At 37.1% G+C, this 19790-nt stretch overlaps 1 protein-coding gene across 1 annotated transcript in view; it reads right to left on the bottom strand.

The window, feature by feature from the left end:
* TTN (titin) overlaps positions 1–19790 on the bottom strand; it is a 310422-nt gene that overhangs the window by 105034 nt on the left and 185598 nt on the right. Inside the window, exons 196-215 of the mRNA XM_054044429.1 lie at positions 17862–17957; positions 16805–16882; positions 14426–14506; positions 12464–12568; positions 11820–11897; positions 11347–11400; positions 10991–11071; positions 6458–6508; positions 5255–5650; positions 4769–5044; positions 3773–4048; positions 3482–3621; positions 2841–2967; positions 2490–2753; positions 2114–2380; positions 1699–1962; positions 1464–1603; positions 1217–1343; positions 841–1107; positions 472–738 (exon numbers count right to left, since the gene is read on the bottom strand). Of these exons, the coding sequence (XP_053900404.1) occupies positions 472–738; positions 841–1107; positions 1217–1343; positions 1464–1603; positions 1699–1962; positions 2114–2380; positions 2490–2753; positions 2841–2967; positions 3482–3621; positions 3773–4048; positions 4769–5044; positions 5255–5650; positions 6458–6508; positions 10991–11071; positions 11347–11400; positions 11820–11897; positions 12464–12568; positions 14426–14506; positions 16805–16882; positions 17862–17957 (3435 nt within the window). The remainder of the gene's footprint in view (positions 1–471; positions 739–840; positions 1108–1216; positions 1344–1463; positions 1604–1698; positions 1963–2113; positions 2381–2489; positions 2754–2840; positions 2968–3481; positions 3622–3772; positions 4049–4768; positions 5045–5254; positions 5651–6457; positions 6509–10990; positions 11072–11346; positions 11401–11819; positions 11898–12463; positions 12569–14425; positions 14507–16804; positions 16883–17861; positions 17958–19790) is intronic.

Here is a 19790-nt window from a genome sequence, read left to right as displayed (position 1 = left end):
AATTATAACACTGTTATTTTTCTGAGTGTCCGAACATTTTGATATATATTTATATTGGTTGTGGTGATTTGATTACAAAAGCCAGCAAAAACCTATTAGCAGAGCTATTCAAAAGCAGCACAGGAAGAAGTAAATTCAGAGTAATAATTGCTAACTTCAGTGGAAAATATTGTGCTGGCTCTCCAAAGAATATAAAGTGCTTAGCAGCTCCAAAGCACTGTACATATATTAATCAACAAATCCTCACAACAGTTCTGAGAAGTTTTTAAATAATTAGTATTATCTTTGTAAACATAGAAATGGAGACACAAAGAGATTCAGGTGACTTGTCAAGAGCACACACTGCGTTTGTGGCAGAGCACGGATTTGTAAACAAGACTTTCTGATTCCAATAGGGTGTTCTTTTTTCAGGAATATATATATAATATCCAATATGTAAATTCATACTGAATAAAAATAGGATACACTTACCAATAACCGTGAGTTTAGCTTCAGAAGATTTGTTCATAGCTTCCACTCTGATCTGAGAAGTGTCATCAATAGAGAGATCTTTAAATATGAGTGTATGGAATTTGCCATCGTCTTTCATTGAAACCACCTTACTGGTATGCAGTCGTTGGTCATTCTTGAACCAGGCAACAGGGATATTGTCATGAGACAGTTCTACAGTAAACTCTGCAGTCTCACGCTCCTTTGCTGTTACATCTTTGAGAGGAGTAATGAATTTCAGACGAATGCCTAAACAAACAATGTGTCTCATTAATGATTATATTTATGTAAAAAACAATTGAAAGACAACTATCCAGTGTATTATCTATAGAAACATCAAGTCAAACAAACCTTCAATGATCAACTTGGCACTTGTTCTTTTATCTTCAGCTTCAAACATATATTTAGCTTCATCTTCAAATGCAACTGTCTTAATTACCAGGGCATGTCTTGTGCCCTCTGAGATAATTTCAAACTTCTCATCACCCGCGATCTCTTGTGTTCCTTTCAACCAACGGAAAGTCTTGGGTTCCCTAGACACCTCACATTCAAACTTGGCCTCATCCTTCTCAAAGACCTTGACATCACTGAGTGGAGTGATAAAGATGAGAGGTAGTTCTGAAATCAGAGAAGATCATTACAAGTTCAGAGATGCATTTATTCTGGCTTTTTTATTGGTAGATTTAATAAGAAAGTTTTGTATGCACTGAGAATGTCGCCACTATACCTTTCACTTTCAGATTAGCTGCACTTTTAGCATTTGCAGCCTGGAAGGACACTTCTCCAGTCATATCCAGTTTGCAATTATAAAGGATAAGAACATGCTTCTTCCCATCTTCGATTATTTCACAGTTCTGGTTTGAAGGAGGAAATAAATATAATTTTTCTAAGCCATCATCCATCACATGTTACTATGGGGAATTTTTATTTTTTAAATGTACATTGTGATTTAAAAAATAATGAAAGAGGCTTACAGGTGAAGGTGTTAAAGTTTCTCCCTTTAACTTCCATATGGGGTGGACATCGGGCTCAGAGATTTCAACCTCAAAACGAGCTGTTTCACCAACAAATACCTCCACTCCATACAGGGGGCGCTCCACTTTTATTATACGAGCTGGAAGCACAAAAACACAGGTCAACTTTACTGTATTAAGCTATATGTTACAAGGTTTTCAGCTGGGATCCAGTTGGAAAGGCGTGGCCACTTACGCTCAATGTTAACATTAGCTTTTGTCTTGTCAGTTCCACAGTCACACTCGTAGTTGCCCTTATCACCATCTTCAATCTTCTTGATTTTTAGGATACGGCGCGTGCCCTCAGTCTTTATGGAGATTCTCTTGGAAGCTGTAAGCTCTTCTCCATCTTTGTACCATTTCACCGGTACATCTTTGCTAAGTTCGCACGCCAGAACGACATCATCTTTCTCAATAGCAGAATAGTCTTGTAATTTCACGGTGAAGTATGGATCGGCCTCTACAAACGGCATATTGGTTGTGGAACAGTTAGTAAACTTGCAATCAATATATAATTGAAGGCATATTGAAATGCAAGAAGTTATTAAAACAAATGTTTTGTCACTGTTCCTTTAAGAAATTGTTTATATTAAGTGGTGGTAATACTTTACCTAAGACTTGGAGCTTTGCACGAGTGTGCAAGCCCTTGACTTCAGCCTTTATCTCAGAGATATCATCAAGTGTCACTTCTCTCATTTCTAATTTGTGAGTCTTGCCTTCTGCATGAATCAGAACCGTTCTGCCTCTGTGGAGTTTTTTGTCATTTTTGAACCAGGTCACTAGCATATCTTCATGAGAAAGCTCGAACTCAAAGTAAGCTGTTTCCCCTTCTTTCACTGTTTGGTCTTTTAGAGGTGTGATGAACTTCAACCTGACACCTATAATTAAACATTACTAGTCAGTACCTTAACATTAGGCTAGTGAAGTTCTAGAAGATGTGCTCTTTAATAATTTTCACAACGTCTCTGCTCATAATGAGATACTTGCCTTCCACAAACAATCTTGCTGTACTCTTCTTCCCTTCCACTTCAGCAGTGTATTCTCCTTCATCATCAAACTGTGAATCATTGATTACAAGGATGTGTTTCTTTCCATCTGCAATGATATCGAATTTGTCTCCGACTTTGATGATGTCAGTGCCCTTAGACCATATAACATTAGCTTCCCGGGTGAGGACACATTCAAATCGAGCCTGACGCTTCTCGGGAACAGTGACATCTTTCAGAGGCACAGCAAAGTCAAGTTCGATTTCTAGAAACAAAACAGAATTATTTTTTTTCAAGCACTCAGTGTGAACTTGGACTAAGTGATACTATACTCTATTTGCTAGTAGTGTACCTTTCACTGTCAGGATGGCTGTAGTGAGCGCATTGAGTGCTTGGTAGAGGATTTCACCAGCCTGTTCCAACTTGACTTTGTGTAAGGTTAGGAAGCGTTTTCCTCCGTCAGCTTTGATTTCACAAGTCTGGAGAAATTACATGTTTTTAGTAAGAAAACTGGTATCCTAAATACACAATATTGGACTGTGTTCACAAAAAAGAAACACTCCAAATCTTGTTTTACACACAGGGAATAGTTGCCTGTTAGAGAACAGTATTGCTACCAAATCAAAATGATTTTACTCGGAAGGAAATTTTAAAAAGTAAAATAAAATACATTTCTTTAACGCTCAACTTCTATTTTTAACTTTTAGGCTCCCCTCTAGCAATTTACATAGGCCTGGATATTTTTGTTGTGATGTGAAGCCTTGCAAATTATTTTATGTTATTTGTTGTGAAACATAGTTCCTTGAGAAGGACCACATTTTCAATCATCATGAAACTTAACCTCTCTAATTTCTGTGCTGGAGCACTGGATGACTGCAGAGACACAACAGACCAGCAAAAATTTTACAATGTGACTAACATAAAAGTTTGTGGAACTTTCTCACAGTATTCTCATTTTAAATTAACTGCTTTTTTAAATGGGAGTATGCTTACAGGTGAGGGCCTCAGGATTTCTCCTTTCAGTTTCCATTCTCCAGGAATATCTTCCTCAGAAATTTCTGTGTCGAAGTTTGCTGTTTCTTTCTCATAAACTGTAACATTCTCCAGTGGTTTAAGCAGCTCAACCTCACGCTCTGAGATGCACAAGCAAACATGTGTAACATAGTCAACGAAAGTTTTGATACAACTTTACAGCAGTTCAAGTGTTGAATATTCTTGTTTTGAAAGGGTGAAAATACTGGCATATACAATAATTACATATAATATTCAGAAAAACTTCCTTACCACCAAGGGTCAGTTTAGCTGCATATCTGCGACCTTCAACTTCCACTGCATATTCACCAATATCTTCAGGTGTCGCATTCTTAATTTTGAGGTAAATGAGATTTCCTTCTTTCAAGATCTCTGTCTTTTCAGTTGGTTCAGCTGGAATTTCCTCATCTCCCTTGTACCATTTAAAATTTGGTGTATCCTTGACAAGATTGCAAACAAAAGTAGCTGTACCCTTTGGTTTCACATGCTGGTCTCTTATAGGTTTCACCAACCAGTCTCTTATCATTTCTGCATGAGAAAAAGTTAATTAAAAATTAGGGTTCATAGGCTATTAATACATATAAGTGGGTTCATAAATAGAGAAATAAGGGCTTCTGAAATTTAGGTTATTCCAATAATAGAAGTTGTCATATGCAACCAGAGTAGAACATTTCCCAAAGACTTGTTTGCAATTTATGGAGGGCAGATGACTAGGAGTGTCTATATCAGGATTGCCAAAAAACCAAAGACCCTCCAATAAATCATAGCAATTTATCCGGGAGCTGAGAGCAATCCATATATTTGCCAAAATTATCTACTAATTTTCAGCAGATAAAATCTGCCAAATAGGAGTCCACTTCCAACAATATTGATGAAATCTGGTTAATTCTGGCATAGAATTTCGAGCACTACTCCCCACTGATCCCGACTGGGAGTTCCACATGAGGATCAATATGACCCTAATCCTATAAAACGATAATCCTGATTCATCCCTCTTTGAGTAGCATCTTTTCCTATAACTTCAGTGGGAGTTAGGCCCTTTAATACCAAGAGTTAACATTTCAAAATGTGTTAAACAAAGGTGAAGAATAATGAGCCCATTATCTAAGGAATAAAAATAAGGTGACCACCCTTTTCAGGTGCTCCTTTTCAGGTACCAATCAAGTCAAACTTTCCTAATTTTAAAGCACCCCAAACATGCACATAAATTCAAAGGAGAAAAATTAGAGTTTGATTCTGATTGCTTACCTATTACTTGAACAACAGAGTCACATTTGAGGTCAGTATCTTCCACTGTCACAGTATAAGTGCCAGCATCAGAGTCATCTGCATCAGTGATGGTGAGGGCGCGTTGCAAACCAATAATATTCAGAGCATACTTTCCAGGCTTATCATTTATGATCTTTCCATCCTTCCTCCACACCACATCTCTCTCTTTGTTCAGCTCACAGCTCAGATAAAATGGCTGCCCTTTGACCACTGTGACTTGTTCCTCAAGAGTTTTCACAAAACGCACTGGTATTTCTGTGGGAAGAGGGAAACATATTTTGATGCATTTTATTTCTTATACAGCATAGAGATGCACTACATATAGAATGAAAATATGAAATGATCAATGGAAATTATGATATTTACTGAAAACTCACAATATACAAACATATTTAAAGCTGTAAATTATAGCTATCCTTTAAGTTGTTGAAGAATCTGAAGCATATTCAGGGTGCAAGGAAATACCTTCAACAATGAGTTTAGCTGTGGAGGTCTTTTCTTTGTTTCCCAGACGTAGCACACAAGTGTACTCGCCAGAGTCTGAAAGCTGGACATCAATAATATGCAGCTTCCTGTCTTTGCCATCTGCAATAAACCGGTGCTTTGGGCTCTCTCGGATGTTATTTCCGTCTTTCATCCAGCTGGTAATTGCAGTAGAGGGAGAGATAAGAACCTCAAAGATTGCAGAAGAGCCAATAGATTCAGCTTCTTTCAGCACTATGTCCTTCATTTCTTTGACAAACTTGAGTGGCACAGCTTTAAGTTGGTAGGTGAATGGTGGCTCCTCAGGAGGTTTTTCACCACCACTGCCCGGCCTTAGTTTCCTCCTCTCGAGTTCTGCAGGGGATGGTGTCTTCTTGGCTATAAGTCAGATGTAGAGATGAATAAACTCATCCCAATTTAGAATTTTGCTTGTATGCATGCTGTAGAAACTGGGCTGAATGAGGTTCATGAGCCAGACGCTTAGTTGCCAGTTTGACAAAATTGACAGTGATGCAATTAGAGCACAAAAACTGCACAATCAAACCTAGATTAAGCAGTCCACAATTCTACCTGGACCATGTTAAAAGCTGGGGTGCCGTGCAGGTCTTCATGCTCAAAGTTTCAACTGGGTTAAAGCATCCATTCACTTTTGTTATGTCTAGAAAACCCACACTGAGATTTGATATGCCCTCCTTTACAGTTTTCCTCTTTGATTACAATGTATTCATAGTAAAGCTTAATTTGTTTTGTCCAGAATGAGGCAGAACATAATCAGAATCATAAGTCTCTTTATTTAATCTGAATGGCAACATTTTAGAGAGATTTTATTTAAAGTTTAATATTAATTTCTATTCTAAATTTGTCCATCATTTGTGTCAAATATGACAATATAAGCAAGGTTAAGTTTCATATCCTGTGTTAGTGGCTGAATCACATGGATTTTTAAAGATGATTTCATTAAAAATGTAACTTCAGAAATAGGAACAAATATTGTCTTGGCAAAAAAAAAAAGAGAGAGAGAGACAGTTTAGATGAAACTTTATCAAATCCTTGTCATTCTAAGTCATATTTGGGAAGTCTGCTGTCCAATCATTTACAGCACAGAAAGCTGAAAGCATTCATTATCATTAGGATTTTATACATGCAAACTTTGCACTGTTTGAATTTTATGATAATTTTTCTTACCTTTAATAGGAGTTTTAACCTTGCCAGGTTCCTCTTTTGATGCTTTGGGCTCTGCAGTAAAACAGCAATGGTATTAGCAATGTATTAAGTCTGGTTAAGTAGATGTATGCTTTAACATTAAGATAAAAATCTTTTAAAAAATGACATTTTCTCTTTCTTCTGTCTGCATACATACGTATACTCATACAGCGAGGAGAAGGGTGTAAACATATACATTTCTATACAACATGGGGGGGAGGGATAGCTCAGTGGTTTGAGCATTGGCCTGCTAAAACCAGGGTTGTGAGTTCAATCCTTGAGGGGGCCATTTAAGGATTCAGTACAAAAATCTCTCTGGGGATTGGTCCTGCTTTGAGCAGGGGGTTGGACTAGATGACCTCCTGAGGTCCCTTCCAACTCTGATATTCTATGATATACAGTAAATAGTTAGACTGATAGTGAATATTTTGAAGTATAGCATCTAAAACTGCATATCCTGTGGTAGATATTAAGAAGTGGAGCTTAGGAACCCTCCCTTTAACAATATTTTGTTCTGTTGAAAAACTCAGTCATTTTCTAAGACTCGCTGTGAAGTGGCCATTCATTAACCCTAAACTCTCAGTTACGGGTTTTTTAATCAAATATAAACAAAAAAGCTGTAAATGATAAATAAAATGGTAATAATCAGTTATGGGCAAAACAATGAAACTTTGTAAAATAGATGATTTCTCAAAGGATAGTAGTGGAAGAAACTGCCACTTCGCACGCTAGAACCTGTCTTTCCTGCTCTAGTGAGGCACTACACAGAAGTATAAATCTAAATACCCTTAACAAGAGACATTCATAAACTACTGCATGACTACCCAACCACCAATTGAAATGAAGGCCATTTCAAAAAATTGCAGCCCACACAAATGTCACTGCCTCCAAAGAACACCGATACCTTGACTATCGAATCGAGTACCAATAATAAAAAGCCATGTCTGACCCACCCACCAGTAAATTGAGGTAGCTCAGATCTCTTTTTCAACCTGTTTTGACAGCTTTTAAAAGGTAACACACATATTGTAAAAACCAAGCTAAGAAATATATTAATCTATTCATGAAATACGTGTTCAAAGGCAGAGGGCTATGCTTAAGAGTTAGGGATGATTTATCATAATTCATATGTGTTTCTGCTTCACTCTGCCATTCATGAACTATTGTTTGCAGTGTTGTTGTATCCATGCTGGTCCCAGGATATGAGAGAGACAAGGCCGCTGAGGTAATATCTTTTATTAGACAGAAGTTGGTCTCCCCCACCTTGTGTCATTCATGGATTATGACAGGTCGCCCCTTACTTTTGAAAATATTTCTCACATCACACTTCCTATTATCCTGTATTCTGTATATGTGTATACAATGATTGTTTTAATGTTTGAGCAATATGAAATGCAGGACACAGAATTCAAGAAATGATAAAAAAAGAGGTGTAAGTGAAAAATTTGTGTGAACCACTCTGCAATTTTACAGTAACAATATATAGATGATTTAAACTAACATTTAAAAATAATGTAAAAATAACACAATAAACACAAAAGATACAGATGTAAGTTCAGACGATACACACTAGAAGACAAACTAGTGACAGATATTTGAATGCCTGTTCAGAGAATTGATGCATTAGATGGAGATACAAAAGGTACTGAAGGATACAAGCAGACTGACAAATAAACACAAGCAGATAATGATGAGAAATGGTGTTTTCTTCCAAAGCTTATATGATGAGCCATCTGTGGAGAAGTTTGGCAGCAGTCTTCTCACCTAGCTTTCCACAGCTTCTTTCAGTTCCTCAAATTAATCCAATTGCCAGTCATCTTCTGAAACTCTACCATGCTCGGTGAGATCCAGTCTCCAGTCTTCTCTCTCTTCTGTAATGGAGTGATAACTTTACCTTGGTGAGCTTTCTATTACAAGGCAGCTTTTGGTCCAAAGGCTTTGTTTTCTTCTCTGTTTTCTTGGTGACAGGAGTACATTTTTTACTGCCACGTTATGCTGCTATTTTATCTGACATGTCTTCTGCAACAGAGAATTCTCTTCCAGAAAGCTTGAGTTCCTCTATATTTAAAGGAGATTTGTGTCTTTCAGTTTAAGATTTGCTCACTGTTTTTAAGAGCTGAGGTTTCTCTTTGGGAGATAACTTTTTAATATTGTTTTTTTGCCCTCATCCTTTGACATCAATAGGACTTTCCTTTACTGATTCAATTCCATCGCTTTTTTCAAATTGAGCTATTTTGTCAAGGTCTCCTAAAGAAATCTCAATGTCTCTACCATCTCCCAGAATCACCGTTTCAAATTCTTCTTTTCTTACAGACAGCTTTTCCGGGGTTTTAGACTGTGTATCTTTGTCTTTATCTAAGAAGGTCCTAGAAGGAGTTTTAACTTTCTTAACTGGCATAAACCTTTTTCCTGCTTGCCATGTAAAGCTACCTGTTCAATCATTGATGCTTCTGAATCTCTCTCCTTTTTTGGGTTTCAGTGGACTCTCTTTGGTGTGCAAACATTTTTCCTTCTATTTTCATTTCTGCATCCTGTGGCTTGAGAACTGAATCTGTAAAGATTCTGTCAGCCTTTTTGCTGGGAATCACCTCATCTTCAATGAATTTCCCAATGCCCCCATTACTTCTCAGTACAGCCCCAGTATCCTCAGAGGATTCCAGGGAACCTTATTCTGCCATTTTACAGTCAAGATTTTTGTCAATCTCTTCTTTTTGAAAGGTATCTATTTTCTTTACTTGTTTGGTGGGAACCATGATTTCGTCAGCTGTAGGAACATCAGCTTTCTTGAAAATAAATTTCCCCACTTTCTGAGTTTTCTTGTTTATGTCACGCTCCTTCATGAATTTACCTAAAGGAACTTTTTCAAACCTCTTCAGAGTAACATCTTTCTTCTCTCCCTCACCTGTTATCAGAGGTATTTCAGGTACTACTTCTTCAGTGGCTTCTGTAGTATCCATCACATAATCTTTTATGGCAATTTCTTCAGGTTGCAAACTTATTTTATCTTTTTTCTCTCTTTTTGGAACATATCTCTTATTCTGAATCAAGATATCAGACTTTCTGGGGGCATCTTCAGGGAGGGAAATTAATGCATTTCCCTTTTCTTTTTCATATGTAGGAATCTTTTCCCTTTCTTTGGATGGAATGCTAGACTCTTCGGGGAATCTCTCATTTTCATCCTTCCCATGAACCTCTAATTTAATTTTATTCCTCTTTTCTTCTCTGGCACTTCTTTCAATGTGTTCAGATGCTATGTAAATGGGCTTTGGTTCCTCATGGGGTGTTCTTATTTTAGCCTTTTCAAAGGCAACCTGACCTGTTGCAGGCCTCATCTTTAACCGTAGGATTCTTCCTTGAAACTACAGTTATTACTGTATTACTTTTGATTCAGCTTCTTGGGCAACCATTACAAATTGTTTAAGAACCTCTGTCTCTTGGTTATCTTCCTCTGGTTTTAATATTCTATCAACTGTTTCATTTGAGATGTTCGGCTCCAATGCTTCTTCTGCTCAAATGTCCCTGCAGCTGCCTTGTGGCAACACAGGGGCCTAGTTATCTCAGGAGTTGGTGATGGGTTATGGAGCCTTTCACCTTTAGGTTGCCAGTTCAAATCCAGATCACAGTAGCAGTAGCTGAAAATTGTTATTCTGTGATGTTGCCTGGCAACCTACATGGAGTTTTTGAATAGCTGTCCACATCACCAAACCAATATCAAAATGGACAATAATTGCATGCTTCACAAATGGTCAAGGACCGAATAAAGAGAATTAACTGCACTCCCATTTTAGAATGGGTCCCCTCTAGTTCATGGTTGGGCCACATAGTGATGGGGAAGATTGTGTTGTTGTTGCTTGTGCTATTGCAGTTTCATGGATGAAGCTCCTAAACTGTAAGCACGTCAGAGAGGGATGGACTATTCAGATGTGGTTGTACACAATGGGTCCCTGACCCTGGCTGAAGCCGCTGGATGCCACCCTATATGAATACTAAACAACAATAGTAGTGCCAGAGAGCTTCAGTGCTATTGGCATCTTTGCCAGAACTCAGGAAATAGAAAACAAACCCCAAAAACAGCAAACAAAACAACATAGTCATCCTTGCCCAATATATACAACATAAATGTATTTTTGCTGTACACATAATATAACAGGCATACAACACATACAGATGAATGCCTGAACATACAGAACAAATATCAAGAAATTAACAGAATATATACATTTCATTAGACAAGTTAAGTACGTCTCATCACCCATACTGAAGAGCACAGACTAGACCCCAATTGTATAGCTTTGGGGCAGGAACTATCTTTCTTATTATGTGTGCAGTGCCTAGTACAATGGGAGCCTGATCCCCCACATGGGTGGGGGGGCTTTAAGTATATTGGAAATAATAAATGATCAGATTCCACAGCCCTTAGGTGTCATGTTGTCTTCAGTGTGTATAGTCACGTAAGAAATGACTGCAGGATGGTACTGCAAATTAGCAAACACTCTACAGAATCCATGTTAATACCTGCTTTCTTTCCAACCACTGGAGTTGTCACTGGAGCAGCAACAGGGACTGGCTCGGCTGGTGGTTTGGGAGATTTTAGAGCTGTAGAAAGAATTAAAATGTATTAATTAATTGATTTTAATGTATATGTTTATTAAAACTTATTACACAGCACTTTCTCAAGTGCCCTATAAAGCATGCATTTACTAGATCCTCACACACAACAAATACTCAGGAAATATCCTTCACTCCTGGTAGTGCGAACAGTTAGCCAAGATATTTGTTTAACACACTTTTAACTGGAACCAACTCAATGGTAAAAGGCAAGATGTACAGGGAAATGTGTGTACAATTATTCATGTTGAAAGGACTCTTACCTACTGCGGGTTTCGGTTCAGGAAGTGGGATAGCTGCTGGCTTAGGTTCTGGCACTTTAAACACACAATAACCAATAGGTTAGTATAAATATTTTACAACCTTATCTCAAAATACAGAAAAATCATAACGGAGAAGTGCAAAATGTTAGTGAAACTTTAAAACACAGACAATTAATAGAAGACAGACTTTTTTATTTTATTTTTTTAACTTGCAAAATCCACTGATGAAACACAGAAGGACAAATACATATACAGCAAGATGCAGAGCTCTCAATGGAATAACAATGGAATTAAATTCTTTAAGCACTGAAGAACTAAAGAGGAAATAAGACCCAGAAGAATGCAAAGAGGCTAAAAAGGACAATTTTTATGGCTGAATTATATTAATGATTAGTTTAGCTTATATAAAATGTTGTTCACTGATGGATGCAGTTTAGTTGCAGATAAGGAAAAGAGCACCACACATTTGGTACCTTTCTCTGGTTCAGGCGGTTTCTCCTCTTTTTTCGTGACAGGTGGTATCTCAATTTTCTTCTTGGGAACTTCTGGCTCTTTAAAATATTATTTTTATTTTGAAAGATATGTTTAAATTCCTTGACTACCCAGATACATTAACTGAAATAATTTTAATATAACTAGAGTGGTTTAATATGACATTAGAAATTTAGTCAAGTTCTATATATGTGCTTAAGATTTTCAGTTGACCTTAAGTTTAAGGTACATATATATTGTTAACAATCAGACTTAGATAAAACTAGAAACAGAAAACAGACAGTAGGACATGCAGTTAAAAGACCATAATTGGATCAACTATGGTTTATGCTTTCTTACATTTTAGTTTACATTATAAAACATTTTTAAAGTTCTCTTTTAGACTCAGAAAGAGAAATAGCCACCAAGGTTCACAATTCCAATCTGGACCTAGATTTTCCCAAAGCTTGGGTATATTTTTAGTAAAAACTTAAACTCAGCATATTACAGGCATGGAGGACATTTGCACAATTCTGATCTGAATCCAGGTTTAGACACTAAGCCCAATACATTGCTAATCAGAAATAGGATTTTGGTTTGGGTCTCTCCATAATCAGAAGCATATGAATGTGATCTTGACTTGTACCTTCAGGTTTCTTTATCTTTTCTACTGGTTTAGGTTCTGGTTTAGTTTCTACTTTAGGTTCTTTCTCTGGTTTCGGTTTTTCCTCTTCAGGTGTTTTTCTAGGAACTTTGAAAGAGAAAGAATTTCAGTTTTTAAAGTTCTTTATGGATGAAGAAGACGGTAATTAAGATAAAGATTTAAAAATTATCTGAACAGAGAAGAAATATGAAACAACCAGTATAGTGACAGGAATATAGCTTTTATGTAATTATTATGGTTATTATCATAATGGCAATTTTACATTCAGTCACCTGGAGCAAAAGATGTTTTAATTTAGAGTGGTCTATCTGCTGGAAAATGTATATTTTAACATTCAGACTTAGAATAAAATTAGTTATTAGATCATTTGAATGAAAAAGCCACTGAATTTATACAGAACTATAATCCTAGGATATTTTAGAACTCAATATAATATTGAAGACTTGTAAGATCTTCAATTTGAATATATCTATACATCAAGTAAAACATCTGGTAATAATGAAATTACATATCAAGTTAATTTTAGTCTTGCCCATAACAATGACATATTTGATCAAAAATGTTTTATCAGTAACAGATGAAACCAACAATACTGCTTAAAATGTGTTAAATTTATTTTTGGAGACATAAGAGAGAAGCTTTTAGGAATCCTTCATGACATTTCTGGTATTTTGAATAAATAATAGATTCACCAACCAAAAGCCACTCTACCAGTTAATTTTCAGCATTTTTTGATGAAGTACCTAAACTACCCGTAAATTCTTACTGTACTTGATAATTTGAATTACTGTATTAATGCCAACATTTCTTGTGAGCACAAAAATAATGTATTATGAGTTATTTTTAAATGATCAATTAGAGTGGATAATTCTTCAGTAACATCTGAAATTACAAACGAATTTCAGGGCCAAAATGGTTGATTCTGGATTAAACTCCAATTGACTTAAAAAAGAGCAGGTTTAAGCCTTCTATTTTGTTGTTATCTTTTGCAAGATAAATTGTATATCTTACAAATCTTTTTTTAGTCTACTTGTTTTTAGTCTACCATAAGTAAAAATATCTCTTATAATCATTATCTAAAGAACTAGAGACTTCTAAAAAAAATTATACATCTGAAATTCCACTTTGATTTCAGTTAATCTGAAACAGCAGGACAGATGATTCAGTGCAAAGAATGGGAGCTATTGGTTCCCCTCTGTATAGCATGCCAAAAAGCAAATGAGCATGAGTGCATTGGGAAAGCCCCAGTCTTTGCAGGAAAGGAGTGGCCAATGCTATCTGCCCTACTGAGCCCATGGAATGACCCCAATATGAACTCTGCATGTCAGATCTTCACAGGACTGGAGAAGAGTGCCAGACTGGAATAGGGAATAATCGATCAGGCCAGCTTCCCTCTAACACAGTGGATATCCAAGCAGAAGCCCGATAGGTAGGGTAAGCAGACAGCAAGTGTGAAAAATCGGGACAGGGAATGGGGGGTAATAGAGCTTATATAAAAAGACCCAAAAATCAGGACTGTCCCTATAAAATTGGGACATCTGGTCATAGGGGACCCATAGGGGAAGGGGCAATCAATCATTGGTTGCTAGGAGCCACTGACAACATGGCTCCTGAATTAGTGCTACTGCCAGAGTAGAGGGAATGGGATCCAGAGAACAGCATGAAAAGGAAGACTCTCCCAGGGGATGTCCTGATATTCTCAGTGTTCTGCTCTGCTTTCCTTTTAGATCCTTTGGATCTACTGGATTTTCAACCTGTTCCTCCTGCATGCAGCCACAAACTCCTTCAACAGGAAATGAGCCTCAGGCAGCATTTAGCTCATGTAATTTCCCACATAACTTTCTCAGGGAGGGCATAATGCACTCCTAGCGCAGTGTTACTTTGGAATACTTAGGGAATGGATTTGTGTGCTTTCACATTTATATCATGGCCAAATCACTGTACCTTTTTTAAGAACAACTTCTTCCTTTGGTGGAGGGGTAACTTCAGGAAGTATTCTGCGGCCTTTCTTTTCAACTCCGGGCACTTAAAAGAACATAATTTAAAATTTCAAAATAAGTTCATAGCAGTAATAGCAGCCATCCAAATACACAAACCAAATGCTGATTTACAATAGAACATTCAAAACAGAAAATAAAATAACTGAAATGGATGCAGATTGTTTTACTTAATCTTTTTTTCCCTTGTAATATCTGTATATGCTTGTTTTATGGATCTAGGACTAGTAAGAGATTTTCATAAAGATAACAAAATAAATGTATGAGTCTGAGGAACCCACAAAAGCTAAAAAATTCAAAGTTAAGGGTTAAAGGTAAAATTCTTCTCTCTGTCAACACAATGGATCTCATCCCTAATATTCTACTCTACCTACAGTTGCAGGTCCTACTTACCTATCTACCTGGATTGTCGGTCTATGGTATTTATAAGATGCCTGCCACCTTAATTTCTAAGCTCCGAATAAACTTCCTTTACTATAGGAAGAAGAAAAAGAGCCCAGAATTTTTTTTTTCTCACTCTCTTGCAGGGATTTCACCTTTGGCACTGTACTTTTTAATTTCTGTTTCACTAACTTCCTCATTTTTGTGTAGTCCCACTTCCTGAAATTAAATGCTACAGTGTTGGGCAGCTGTAGTGTTTTCCCTGCCATAAGGATGTTAAATTTAATTATATTATGGTCACTATTACCAAGTGGTCCAGCTATAGTCACATTGTGGACTAGATCCTGTGCTCCACTTAGGACTAAGTCAAGAATTGCCTCTCCTCTTGTGAGTTACAGGACTAGCTGCTCCAAGAAGCAGTCATTTAAGGTGTCAAGAAACTTTATCTCTGCATTACATCCTGAGGTGAAATGTACCCAGTCAATATGGGGATAGTTGAAATCCCCCATTATTATTGAGTTTTTTATTTTTATAGCCTCTCTAATTATATTATTGAGCATTTCACAGTCATCATCACCATCCTGGCCAAGTGGTCAGTAATATATCACTACTGCTATATTCTTATTACTAGAGCATGGAATTACTATCCATAGAGATTCTATGGTACAGTTTGGTTCATTTAAGATTTGTACTTCATTTGATTCTTTTTTTCCCATATAGTGCCACTGCCCCACCAGCACAACGTGTTCGGTCCTTCCGATATATTTATATCCTGGTATTATTGTGTCCCATTGATTATCCTCATTTCACCAAGCTTGTGTGATGCCTATTATATCAATGTCCTCATTTAATATGAGGCACTCTAGTTCACCCATTTTATTATTTAGACTTCTAGCATTTGTATATAAGCACTTTAAAAACTTGTCACTTTTTAGCTGTCTGCCATTATGTGATGTAATTGAATGGGACTCTTTCTCATTTAACTGTTTCTCATCAGAGCCTACCTGTATTTTATCATCTTCCATCCTCTCCTCCTTACTAGGACATAGAGAATCTCCATTAATAGATCCTCCCCTAAGGGATGTCTCTGTCCAAAACACATGCTCCTCCGCACCTGTCGGCTTTCCCCCAGCCCTTAGTTTAAAAACTGCTCTATGACCTTTTTAATTTTAAGTGCCAGCAATCTGATTCCATTTTGGTTTAGGTGGAACCCATCCTTCTTGTATAGGCTCCCCCTTTCCCAAAAGTTTCCGCAGTTCCTAATAAATCTAAACCCCTCCTCCCTACCTTTGTCTCATCCACACATTGGGACTCTGCAGTTCTGCCTGTCTAACTGGCCCTGCGCGTAGAACTGGAAGCATTTCAGAGAATGCTACCATGGAGGTCCTGGACTTCAATCTCTTACATAGCAGCCTAAATATGGACTCCAGGACCTCTTTCCTACCTTTCTCCATGTCATTGTACCACGACCACCAGCTCCTACCCAGCACTACACATAAGTCTTTCTAGAAATCTCAAAAGATCAGCAACCTTCGCACCAGGCAGGCAAGTCACCATGCGGTTCTCCTGGTCATCACAAACCCAGGTATCTATGTTTCTTATTTATTTGAACTGCAGTAGGGCTTTATACCCCAAATAGAGTAGTGTAGATCCCCATAATTGATCCCACGTTAATATCCTTCCCTAACACAGCTCTCTAGCACATCCACCAGCTCCTGAATTACACAGTGGGAAAGGAAGGTGCGATTAAATCTAGAAAAATGAAAGATGTTAAACACAGAACAACAACAGATGACATCTGGACAACATCTTCCAAACATTTAAAAGAGAAGTACTTAGGAGCATACTGCAAAAGATGAATTTCAAGAACTACAATCTAGTGCCCACCAGAGACAGGAATGAGAAAATATGATTCCCCTCCCTCTCTGACCCGTATACTAGATACCTTTAGCAGGGGTAAGCTCCACTTTCTCTGGAGCCTCAACAGGTTTTTCAGGCACAACTTTCTTCCTTGGTGTGGGAGCTTTAAAGAAGACAATTTGATTTTTACTACCTACATCGTTAGAATGAAACTATTTTTAAATGAGAAAAAGAAAAAATCCTTGTGCTAAAACCCATCAAACACCCCACCAACAAATAACTGATTACACTAGCAACGTAACAAAAGAAAACAATGGACACAAACTATAGAGTTCTTTCTAAGTAGCTGTTCCAAAGGTGTAATGGGATCTTTAATGACCACATTTGTATAACAGCTCCAGTAACATACTACCCTGGAGAATCATGCTGGGGATCAGAACATAAGAATGGCCATACTGGGTCAGACCAAAGGTCCATCTAGCCCAGTATCCTGTCTACCGACAGTGGCCAATGCCAGGTGCCCCAGAGGGAATGAACAGAACAGGTAATCATCAAGTGTCCCCATTCCCAGCTTCTGGCAAACAGAAGCTAGGGACACCATCCCTGCCCATCCTGGCTAATAGTCATGGATGGACCTATCCTCCGTGAATTTATCTAGTTCTTTTTTGAACCCTGTTATAGTCTTGGCCTTCAGAACATCCTCTGGCAAAGAGTTCCATAGGTTGACTGTGCGTTGTGTGAAGAAATACTTCCTTTTATTTGTTTTAAACCTGCTGTCTATTAATTTCATTTGGTGACCCTTTTTTTTCAGTGTGAAAGTATGTACGAATATGTTATCATATTATGCTAAGATCTTTTTCAAAGATTAGAACAATTTAAAATATATCAACTTTTTCATAAATTTCTTCATTTTAACTGAAAACCACACAAACTGACTGGACAGATATTTCTGAAAGCTCATAACAGATAAACAATTAGTAAGGAGTATCATTAGACTGAAAACAACCAAAACAAGCCCTGAGTTAGGCTAAAAGTAATATATTAAAAAGCCCAGTTTTCAAGAGGAGCAAATGATAATTAAAATGCATTATATTGAAGCGTTCAGTAAAGCTGTTAATACTGATTTCAGTAGCTTCTTATACCTTTCAGCTGAACTTTTTCCATCTTAAATTCCTCTTTTGGTGGAATAGGTACCCGTGGCTTTGGTTTTTCAGGAATCTTCTTTTCAGGTTCTGGCTCTTTAAATAATATTGTGGCAGATTTAGAATACATCTACTATCATAAAGTCAGATGAAGAACATATAATGTACCAGAACCTCCATTCTGCTTCCAGTGAAGTCAATGGCAAAACTCTCATTGATTTAAATGGAAGCATAAAAAGCTCTAAATAAATGTTTTGTTGCTTGCACATAATGTGAATGTCCAGTATGAATTATGAAAGCACACTACTAACACATGAACAAAAATACACGAGGAAAACTGAATATCGGGAAGACTATTATAATTAAATTAAATGAATTGAGAATTTAGAACATATTTACACATACAATAACACAAGGAGAAAACCTGGGACTTAACACAAATACAACACAGTTGTGGAGAACTACGAAGCAAGATGTGCACAATTTTGAAATGAAGGTGTGCATTTGACTATGGCTACTGTATATACCTTCTACTGGTAAAACCTCTTTTACTACAGAGATCTCTTCTTCTGCTGGAGAGATCTCTTCTTCTGCTGGAGAGATCTCTTCTTCTGCTGGAGAGAGCTCTTCTTCTGCTGGAGAGATCTCTTCTTCTGATGGAGAGAGCTCTTCTATTTCTGAAGTAGGAGCAGGTTCTGGTTCTTCAGGCTCAATCATCATGGTGACTTCAGGGACTTTAGAGAATATTGACAACTAGTATAAGACTGCCGTTTCAGACTGGGTCACATGAAGAATTATACAAATATCACATGAAGATACATACGGCAGGAAAACAACATCAACATACACATTCACATTCACAGAGACACAGACAAACATGCTTCAAGCTAAGTACATGTACAATATTTGTTCCCTGGTTAATCTGGCTGTTTATACATTTTTTTTTAAATTACTGGTGCATTCACGTCGTAGTGAGTGATCTGTGTGGGAGGGCAGATTTTTTGATCTCTGAATAATCTTGGATTACTTATGGCTCTCAGGAAAATTTTGGTGCACATTTCTGCTTCTGTATAGTGACAGTTTTATATAACATTACATTGGCAGGTGATTTGTTGTTGTCGTCATTGAAAAAAATGATGATGTCAATGATTACATATATCTGTAGATGGTAGAGGTTCTGGCATTTTAGGTACAGCAACAGATATTTTCTCTTCTGGGGCAGATTCCTTTGTCACCTCAGGCGCTTTAAACATATTAGTATCTTTTACTTGCATGAATATTAAGGATATGAACAAAACATTAAAAAGAACAATGAAACTTAGGACACTGGGATATCAAACTTTCAGATATTATATAGTCTCTCTCTCTGTGACTAACACACACACACACGAGTATAATTTACATGACAAAGATTCTTCTTTATGATTATGTCAGTGATGACATGTACCTTTAGCAGGTGCAAGTTCTGGTTTTTTAGGCACTTTCTCTTCTGGAACAGCTTTCTTGGGCACTTCAGGCACTTTAAAGATATTAGTTCTGTTTACTTTTATGATTGTTAAAGATGTGTGTGAAACATTAAGGAGAAATATTACACAAAAGTCATATATATCAAAATGCATTTACGATGCAACATTCAAACACTGATTAGTCACTTACACAACAAACTGTTATACACAGTACAGTTCACATGTTGAAGACAATTTACATATCTCAGACAGCTGATAACAGACTGGAAAAAGTATGTGAAAATACTGTTCAAGAAGAAGAAGAAGAAAAGGTTCTATTACTGATCTGTACCTTTCGCTGGTGGAGGTTCTGGTTTCTTAGGCACAGCAGTAGGTTCTGTTTTTTTAGGCACAGGTACTTTTTCTTCTGGGACAGTTTTCTTGGGCACCTCAGGCACTTTAAAAATATTGGTTCTGTTTACTT

This window comes from Malaclemys terrapin, chromosome 11 (assembly GCF_027887155.1).
Source record: "Malaclemys terrapin pileata isolate rMalTer1 chromosome 11, rMalTer1.hap1, whole genome shotgun sequence".
In the NCBI taxonomy this organism is placed as follows: Eukaryota; Metazoa; Chordata; order Testudines; family Emydidae; genus Malaclemys; species Malaclemys terrapin.
Note: the sequence above shows the minus strand (reverse complement) of the source record. Positions and strands in the feature narration are given on the sequence as shown.